Source organism: Dendroctonus ponderosae, unplaced genomic scaffold, assembly GCF_020466585.1.
Source record: "Dendroctonus ponderosae isolate FM_Combo_2020 unplaced genomic scaffold, Dpon_F_20191213v2 Dpon_F_20191213_6, whole genome shotgun sequence".
Classification (NCBI taxonomy): domain Eukaryota; kingdom Metazoa; phylum Arthropoda; class Insecta; order Coleoptera; family Curculionidae; genus Dendroctonus; species Dendroctonus ponderosae.
Genome location: NW_026018814.1, coordinates 2,070,644 through 2,080,364, shown reverse-complemented (window position 1 = coordinate 2,080,364; position 9,721 = coordinate 2,070,644). Strand labels below are relative to the sequence as shown.

The 9,721-nt window shown below is 40.7% G+C and overlaps 1 protein-coding gene across 3 annotated transcripts in view; it reads left to right on the top strand.

Annotated features, from left to right (window-relative positions):
- The first annotated feature begins 1,460 nt into the window (after nucleotides 1-1,460).
- Nucleotides 1,461-9,721, top strand: part of LOC109536306 (unconventional myosin-Va) — a 14,171-nt gene continuing 5,910 nt past the window's right edge. For 2 of the 3 annotated variants that reach the window (XM_019902467.2, XM_019902466.2), the window contains exons 1-15: nucleotides 1,461-1,725; nucleotides 4,743-4,985; nucleotides 5,049-5,136; nucleotides 5,243-5,496; nucleotides 5,556-5,775; nucleotides 5,967-6,205; nucleotides 6,257-6,521; nucleotides 6,601-6,824; nucleotides 6,880-7,390; nucleotides 7,440-7,776; nucleotides 7,836-8,010; nucleotides 8,103-8,377; nucleotides 8,427-8,977; nucleotides 9,032-9,206; nucleotides 9,260-9,510. In XM_019902467.2, coding sequence (XP_019758026.1) covers nucleotides 1,699-1,725; nucleotides 4,743-4,985; nucleotides 5,049-5,136; nucleotides 5,243-5,496; nucleotides 5,556-5,775; nucleotides 5,967-6,205; nucleotides 6,257-6,521; nucleotides 6,601-6,824; nucleotides 6,880-7,390; nucleotides 7,440-7,776; nucleotides 7,836-8,010; nucleotides 8,103-8,377; nucleotides 8,427-8,977; nucleotides 9,032-9,206; nucleotides 9,260-9,510 — 3,835 coding nt within the window. In that variant the 5' untranslated portion in view covers nucleotides 1,461-1,698. Of the gene's footprint in view, nucleotides 1,726-4,742; nucleotides 4,986-5,048; nucleotides 5,137-5,242; nucleotides 5,497-5,555; nucleotides 5,776-5,966; nucleotides 6,206-6,256; nucleotides 6,522-6,600; nucleotides 6,825-6,879; nucleotides 7,391-7,439; nucleotides 7,777-7,835; nucleotides 8,011-8,102; nucleotides 8,378-8,426; nucleotides 9,207-9,259; nucleotides 9,511-9,721 lie in introns of all 3 variants that reach the window. The other variant, XM_019902465.2, reaches the window with a different exon arrangement.

Below are 9,721 nucleotides of genomic sequence, written 5' to 3'. Positions count from 1 at the left end.
TGATGATGGTGGAAAACACCGAAACGTATTTTAATTGATAAATAGACAATAAATGACTGAAGCCCAGGAATTGATTTTGATTTGGAATTGATACACAGTATTTAAAATATGTATATTTTTCTTATTTCCAACCACCAGCAACATTAAAGCGCAGCAAAAATAAAATGTTTTCTCGTTAATGTCGCATGTAATGTTAATTGTTCCAGTTGCTGCGATGTTGTTAACCGTCCAAGAACGGTTTAATCCGTATAAATAAATACGAGTAATATTGCTTTAACGGAATTTTAAGAGCTGGTTGCGTCGCTTTAGGGGATATTCACAATAAATAATTTACAACTTACGGAATTTTTAATTATGAAACTTTACAGTTGCGACCAAACATGCTGCAAAGCAGCTTTTTAACACGATTCATTATTAATACCGATGTTTAGCTGTAATGCGTTTTTTCCTTCCTGCTGCTGCAACAAGGTAATCGATCGGTGCGGCAGAAATCACCGGAATTGTAAGAAAAATTGGTTTTTTTTGAGGATTTAGATTTGAAGTTAAATCTTATGTTGAATAATTGTCATCAGAACACTTTTGAACACCCAATAATGTTTAGTGACAAAAATTTCAGAATTGAAACACAAAAAGTAGAAGACGCAACTTGATTCACGCTAAAGCAGTTTGTAATTTTTGAAAAATGGCAAAATCTTCCAAAAAAAAAAGAATTTTCCCACAAATCCTTCGCGTAACCGCAAAGTAACAAAATGAAACTCAACGAATTTCCGAATAAACTCATTGCTAGAGACAGGCGAGTTATCTATGAAACGGTGAGCTCACTACTGCTGCAGCAGGAATTCGAAACTTTTAGTATACTTGACTTGGTGCGTCCATCTGCAGGCAAACGTTTATACCAAATGGTAGTCGACCAAGTTTGTCGACCTTTGGATGGTTGATCAAAAAAGCAAACCAGTTTTTCGTGCAACTTTACCAATAGAATGCGCTCCTTGAAAAGATAGATATAAAAAACCGACGTAGCCAAATCTCGAAAGTATAACGAAACCTGGGAAGTTTGTAATAAAGACTTTGTTCGAAAAAATGCTAACGTGTGGTTGAAGTCTTCAAATTGAGCCGACATTTAACATAAGTAACATAAGTAAAAATTAGGATTGCTGATTACTTCAAACAACTTTTCGACTGCTACTGGTTTGTTTTTTTCCCAAAAGAAGTTTTTTTTTAACTTCCTTCTGTCAACCAAGGATCAAGATATCGGGACTTAGAAACTATCCAGACCCAGGCGTTAAGAAGCCAGTTGAAAATAATTGAAAAACACTCAAATGAAGCAAAAATTGTAAAAGCTACAGTGTGAAGAGGACAAAAACCACTAGTTTAATTAGGAAGAGCTTCTGGTACCATACGCAGGAAATTCCTCCGACTAGGGCGGCAACATTGGAAAGCTGCCGCGATCAATGCTGTTGCAAAGACTATGTAGTTCAAAAGCACGAATGGAATTTACGCGAGCGCTTTTGTAAACTCAAACCATCCGTTTTTCGTATTCTGAGTTTTGTGTGCTCAAAAATGTGATAAGATAACACAATCTGATCGAAATAAGCTGTCGGCGAAAAATCGTGCACGCGTAAATACACCAACAAAACATATTTTTTAATGCGCCAAGTGTTTAAGTGATTCAAAAGGGTTTGTTTTGAGTTGGGAAAAATGACCACCGTCGAATTGTACACGAAGGTGAGCTCTGAGTAAACATATTGTCAACCAGTTCAACGCGGTAGGTGTTAATTCAATTTATGCTGGCATGGAGCTGAGAGTCTCTGCATGTTTGGAACATTAACTAGTAAATTAAACTTTTGTTAAAACAATGTGTGATTGTTTGCAACACTCAAATTTTTTCAGACTTTTGGACTATCGGTGTTCAGTTTTTTTCCATTAAGTTACTAGAAGAAGAAGAAATGTTAAGTAAAAACGTAAACTTTCAATCGTGGAAAATATTGGAGAATCGGTCTGTTGTGGTCTTCAGAAAAAAACTTCTGAGCTGATTACCAGGTTTTGGGAAAATTTATTTCCTTCTTCGGGTTGCATGCTTGCAAACCCCGAAGAAGGAAATAAATTTTCCCAAAACCTGGTAATCAGCTCAGAAGTTTTTTTCTGAAGACCACAACAGACCGATTCTCCAATATTTTCCACACTTAGAGGTTTCAAAATTTCGGTTCAAAAACAACCCAAATGTAAACTAGCCGCGCTTATTTAAGAAGATCTTTTGAATACTCATCGTTTTTTTTTAATTTTTGGATCTCCAAAAACTTCAGGCAAAAGTGCTTCAGCTGATATCTGGGCTATTCATTAATCTCTCGGATAGAGAGGAGCCAAAAACCTTCACGGCCCAGATTAAGCAGCTCTGGCGATCAATAGTTTCCTGAGTTACTTTCAAATGCACTTGCCATATTGTGCATCATTGTGAGACATGTATTGACTTTATTGGCCCTCAAAATACAAGTTAATTAACCATTTAAAACGATAAAATCCTGATAACTTTTTAGGAAATTAAGCCAATTGCTGTGGGGCAAAGTCAAATTAGAGTCACTTTAACTGCTCTAGAGTAACAGAATTTCATTAGAAAGTTTCACAAAACGTGGAATTGAAAATAGTTAATAGCATAATAGATCTTTAATACCCGATTGTGGCGTGGGAACCAAAATACGCTGGCCAACGTGAATTCCCACTGTAATTTTGTATTCTCTTCGCACTTAGGTGCATATAAACGGATCAGTTTCTTATACTTTGCACTTCACTTTCAATGTATCGAAGACCACTCTGATCCGTTATTGTATTCTGTGCTGATTGATTCATTAAAATGTATGCCATTTTTTAATTGAAATTGAAATCATAAAGCTTTCTGAGAAAAATACACGCGAATCATTTACAAGAGTCTGTAGACCTTAAGTAACTTAATGTCTTCAGTGCCAAAAATGGTGTTACATAAATGTGAAGGTTAAAGTGAAAGTCTTCGAGCAGTTTGGCGATCTTTAAATTGGACCAGCCGAGCTGTAAAATCAAGTATTAAGCACACCTGTAAAAGTATCAATAGTTGAGATAAAACGTGCCTAGAAAGGCCATAATCTACACGAAATTCGCCTCAAAATCCTCATAAGACTTAGATAGTTAGAATCGCAGATGCTTTTAAACTAGGATGGTTTCGATTAATTCTGTCGCACCGGTTTTCCTCGATATCTGGCATATTAAAATTCAATATACCCAATGGAACCACCTATTGCAGCAAGGTCATGGTTATGTTGGTATAAATTACACAATTATAAAGTACGTAGATTCAGATAACAAATATTGCAATTATTGTTAAATATTTGCCGCGAACATACGCATATTTAAAGCACATTTTGGCACACCATTAATGCAATGTGCTTTAACTAACTCAGTCATCCTACAATGTATTTTGCCACAACCATGAACTGTAGAGTATTTATATTGTAAGCATGAACGAACCAAAACAACCGGGTTTACTAAACTGGTACCTACTTGCAACCCAAAGTACACGCAAACAGAATAGAAATAAAGGCATTTCCATGGCATAGTTAAACTATGCGATGTTCAACCCGCATTCACTAACCTTTAACCGATGTTTTCACAGTTATAATTATGCCTATATACATGTAAAGTACCAAAACGTGAGTTGGTTGTAGAGAAGTTTTTCGGTTCCAAAAAGGCTGCTAAATCAGCTCCTTAGACGTTGTTAATTTAAATTCGAATTTGATTAGTGGATGATGTCCGAACTGGTTTCTACAGCGTTATTTAAATTTAAACGTATATTTGTTAAGTGCTTCGCGAAGCATAAAACACGCTATTACTATGGATGGTTACATTTGGTTCGAACTCATTTATTCTAGACCCCCAAACCTATTTAAAAAAAAATACAAAACGCGACAACAAACAAAATTTACGCACACTAAATTAAGAAATTTTCGGTAATTTGCCAGAATGAAAGCAATGGGAATTATTTAAACGCTCGACGATTATATCATTTGATGCAGATTGATTGCATGGTTTGCAAGAGTTCACAGTTATTGGTCAACTTTCACAGTTAATGGGCAAATTTGAACAGTTACTAAAGCCTGATCGGTGTATGGATGCGAATATGATTTTTCGAATATAAGTGTGCTATTTTCAAATAATCAGTGCAACATTTTTTTTATTTCAGCTTTTTTACTGTCCGTTAATGATGATTTTATTGTTATAATCTTCTGAATCATTCAGAAGCGAATTCGGAACATCTTGAAAAACACACACAATGCAACAGATAAAACCTGCAATCGAAAAGACTGCACAGAAACAAAGTAATAAAGTCGATTAATGTGAAGAAACTGCTCAGTTGTCTCATTAATGAATTCTTACTTTGCTTGTCATATATTTAATTTCGTTCATATTTACACATTTTATCTGGAGTGCCCACTTATCTCTAATCTGCATTTACGTTTAAAAAAAATTTTTGACTCATTGATAACAATGCCGGTGAGTCATCTTCGGATGGATCATAACAGATTTCTTCAAAGCCAATAAGACTGTTTATCTATTAGCTATTTCTTATCAGTTTAATTAAACTGCCCAATCAAACAGCCTAATTTGTATATCTGCTCTACAAATTGCCGTATCAACGTGGGTTGCATCCGATTCAAACCCCACGCAAAAATGAAAAATTGCCCAGGATTTAACGGTTTTTTCCCAATTGCATGCAGGGTGCACGAGTATGGATTTCCCACCCGGAAAAGGTATGGGAAGGCGCCGTGCTGTTGGAAGACTACAAGCTGAAAAAACCCACCCTGGACGTGCGAACAGACGACGATGGCGAACTGAAAACTCTTCAATTGAAAAGCGACAGCGATCTTCCTTTTTTGAAGAACCCCGATATGCTGATTGGTGAAACCGATCTCACATCATTATCCTACTTACACGAACCGGGAGTTCTGTATAATTTACAAGTAAGCTTTCAATCGATCAAAGTGTTAAGCGCGACTTTCTGCTACAAAATCCCTGCTATGTAGGTTCGTTTCTGTGAAAGACGAGATATCTACACCTACTGCGGGATTGTTTTAGTTGCTATCAATCCGTACGATGAGCTGCGAATTTATGGTAAGTTGCGATAAAAAAATGCCATAATGAGCGGAAACAAGAGATAACCAGTCAGAGGCCAGCGGGAGGAAAAATTGAAAAAAATACATTTTTTAAATTTCTTCAGACACCGAAACGATGCGGGCCTATCGAGGCCAAGCGATGGGCGATTTGGTCCCACACATTTTTGCCGTTGCTGAAGAAGCCTACACTAAGCTGGAGCGGGAAACGCGAGATCAAAGTATCATCGTCTCCGGCGAAAGTGGAGCCGGAAAAACCGTCTCTGCCAAATACACCATGCGATACTTTGCCACAGTTGGAGGAAACGCCACTGACACTCAGGTGGAACGCAAGGTGTTGGCTAGCAGCCCAATAATGGAGGTATTTTAAGGAAAACGCCTCCCAAACCACCAATATGTTTTTTACGTATGTGTCTTCAGGCAATAGGAAACGCGAAAACGACCAGAAACGACAACAGTTCCAGATTCGGCAAATTTATCGAACTGCAGTTCAGTAAGCAATTCAATATCAGCGGCGCTTCAATGAGAACGTATTTGCTGGAAAAGTCCCGAGTGGTTTTTCAGGCCCCGGAGGAAAGAAACTATCACATATTCTACCAGATCTGTGCAGCTAGGGAACGATTACAGCATCTACATTTAGGTGAATTCTAGAGCTTCTTAAAAAAGCGAAAAAAAATCAGAAGTCAAAAACTGGTGAATTTTTCCGACGTTTGGGCCATGGCGGAAAAGACCTCTGAGCCGCTCCTCACGAGCAAATCTCATCCACCACGACCTAAAACGCAAAAAACCCCCAGTTTCCCACAGGAGATTAATATCCCTTACCATGTGTAGATCATCAGGATACTTTCCACTACTTGAACCAAGGATCCAGTCCGCAGGTTCAAGGGCTGAACGACTTGAAGGAGTTTGAAGAGACCGAAAATGCTCTAACAATGCTGGGTTTTTCCGACCAAGACCAGGAGAACCTGCTGAAGATTCTTGCGGGAATTCTGCACCTGGGCAACATCGAATTCAAGCAATGCCTGATCAAAGTGGAAAACGAACAGGACCAGGAAGGCTGCGTAATACCAGTAAGTCTACAGCAAATAGTTGATATGCAAAAAATCACCCATCTGAATCAGACGGCAGACAAACACCTCAGGATCTTATCCGAACTTCTGGACCTGGACAAGGATGAGTTGAAGCAATGGCTGGTTACAAGGAAGATTGTTTCCATGCGGGATGTCTATTTGAAGCCGATGACCACTGAAGAGGCGGCATTTTCCAGAGACGCCCTGGCCAAGCATATTTACGCGGAACTCTTCAACTGGATAGTTTTGGTGATTAATAAGGCTCTGGAGTCGAATATTCCAAAGCACAAGTTTATCGGCGTCCTGGATATTTATGGTGAGCATCAAACCAAAAAATATACTTTAATTAGGAATAGTTGATTAGGCAAGCTCATAAAAATGCCGATTAATTTCAGGCTTTGAAACGTTCGAGACCAACTCGTTTGAACAGTTTTGCATAAATTACGCAAACGAGAAGCTTCAACAGCAATTCAATTTGCACGTCTTCAAATTGGAACAGGAGGAATATATAAAGGAGGGAATCGAATGGAAGATGATCGATTTTTACGATAATCAGCCCTGCATCGATTTGATCGAAACCAAACTGGGAATATTGGACTTGCTGGATGAGGAATGCAAAGTGGGTGCCCTTGTATTTGTGGTAACCGTTCAATTACATTGCGATTTTTGTGCAGATGCCCCGTGGATCCGACGCCTCCTGGACGGAAAAGCTCTACTCAAAGTGCAGCAAATATTCCCATTTCGGGAAAAGTCGATTCGGACGATCCAGTTTCATAGTGAACCACTTTGCTGATCGGGTTCAGTATGAAAGCAATGGGTTTTTGGAGAAAAACCGCGACACAGTGATAGAGGAGCAAATCAACATTATTAAGGCCAGTGGCAACTCTTTGCTCAGAAGGCTGTTCAAACCCGATGATCAGAAGCTGCAAGTTCCTGGAGCTAAACTCAAGGTGGTGTCGGCCAAAGGCGACTCGGGAGCGAAGAAGAGCCACAAAAAATCAGTGGGTTCCCAGTTTCGCGAGTCGTTAAATGCCCTGATGTCCACCCTGAACTTTACCACTCCTCATTACATCAGATGCATCAAACCCAACGATACCAAGTCTGGGTTCGAGTTTAGCCCGAAACGAGCTGTACAACAGCTGAGGGCTTGCGGCGTTTTGGAGACCATCCGAATTTCCGCTGCTGGTAAGTGAAGCAATTTTTACAAAGCAAATGGTAAGCAAGTGTTGTTAAGGTTTCCCAAGTCGCTGGAATTACGTGGACTTCTTCTACCGCTACCGAGTTTTGTGCAAATTCAAAGACATCATCAGAAACAACATCGAAAAAACGTGCTGCAACATTTTAAACCAGTACATCAAAAATTCCGACAAGTACCAACTGGGCAAAACGAAAATCTTCTTCCGAGCCGGCCAGGTGGCCTATCTGGAGAAATTGCGACTGGAAAAGCTGAAAGCCTGTTGCATACTGATCCAGAAGACCGTGCGCGGGTTTATGGCCAAGAAAAAATACCAGACCATCCGAAAGACGGCGATTCTGCTGCAAACACATGCCAGAGGCTTGATGGCCAGAAGGTTATTAGCGCTAGAAGCGCCGGTGATAACAAATCATGATAATTTTCTTTTTCATGAAGAAAGGCCAAGACGATCAGGACTGAAAGGGCGGCAATCACTTTGCAAAGGTACATCAGGGGATTCTTGGCGCGGCGAACCTTCCAGCAGAAAAGACGATGCATTTTGGGTCTACAGAGTCGCATTCGAGGACTGTTGGCTAGGAAGAACTTCAAAATAATGAAGGATAATGCCAAGGTACAACTTTGATTATATGTGAAGTGCTACTTTATCAAACTCCCCGTTGATTTATATAAAAGTGGTTGTATGCATCAATTGATAAATTCTAGGCGATAATTCTTCAAAAATACATCAGAGGATATTTGGCCCGAAAACGCTTCGCTGTACGCACAAGATACATCGTGGTATGCCAAGCGGCCATCCGAAGATTCCTGGCTAGAAGACAGTACAAGCGACTGAGAATCGAGGCTCGATCCATCGAACATGTGAAGAAGCTCAACAAAGGGCTGGAGAACAAAATCATCAGCCTGCAGCAGAAGGTTGATGAAATTAACAAGACCAATGCCGAGCTGCTTGGATACCGGAACGAAGTCAATGAGCTAAAGTATGCCTTATTTTCCCATTAGAATTTCCCTCATTTTGTGCGATGTTAGGTCGAAGCTGAGCAGCCTCAAAGCGCTGGAGCTCGAAGTGAAAACCCTAAACAGCCTTATAATCGAGAAGAACAAGTTGGTTGAAAAGTTGCAAGAAGAACTGCGAGCGGAGAAGGAGGAGAAAGTTGACCTGGTAACAGAGCAGGAGAAATTCAGGAAGGACGTTGAAATCCAACAGGAGGTCTGGGCGCAAGAGACTGAGAAGCTGAAGAAGGAGTACGAGAACATAATAGAGATGCTGAAGATGAACGAAAAGGGGGCAGAAGAAAACATCAAGCTTCGCCTGGAGGAAGAGAAGAAGGAGATCCTGCATGAAGCGGACCACGAGCGGCAAGCCTACCAGAAGCTCCTGCAAGAATACCACGACCTGGAGCAGTACTGCGAAGAGCTGAGTAAGCAGGTGAACGCAGGCGGGCAACATAAAAGGAATCTCAGCGATGTCAGCAGCACATCCACGGTGGATGTGAGCAAACTGTCCGAGGACCATGGGTATGGCTCAGTCAGATCCACCGCTAGTACCAGGGAGAAGCTGGAGAACATCGACTGGAATGGTAAAAGCTCATCATTTCCTCCCTTTATGAGTGGATTTTCAACAAAATTTGCAGGAGCAAATGGGGAAAGTGCCACCAGCAGCGATCCAAACCCTAAAGCTGAACCAGAGAACAACGTTGATATAGGAATAGTACTGAAATTGCAAAACAACCTTGCAGAGCTGGAACGGGAGAAGATGCGGATGCAAAAGCGACTGGACGAACTGGACATGTCACCAAGGATTGAGAGGTAAGTGTGCGGGTCATAGCAATGGAACAAAACCGGCAAACAACGGCTTTCAGGGCGGAAAATGCGGCAAAGGATGCCATCAAAATCTCCGAGCTGGAACTGAGCAATTCCAACCTAAAGTCGCAACTAATGGAGCTGCAAGCGAGCGTAAACGAAGGCACCGGCATCTCCAAGTTGCACCAACAACTGCAGCAGATGCAGATCGAATTGGATCGACGCAGCGACGAAGTGGTGCAATTGAAAAGCATTCTGGCCAATCAAACGGATAGCATGAAGTCGATCGTCAATTCCAATAACCGATTGGGTGAGCGCAGTGAAAGTGTGGGGCAAAACTAATCTAATGTGGTTCATGGTAGCAGTAGGACTTGCACAAAACAGTCCAAATCTACTTGGCTTATTTATGCTTGAATAACACCTAATTAAGTGAGCTTGGAAAAATACTGCTAGTATTCCTGCGGCGATTGCCATTGTTAAGTGTTTAGCGCATGGGCGGATCCAGCTTTAAAGTCCGGGGG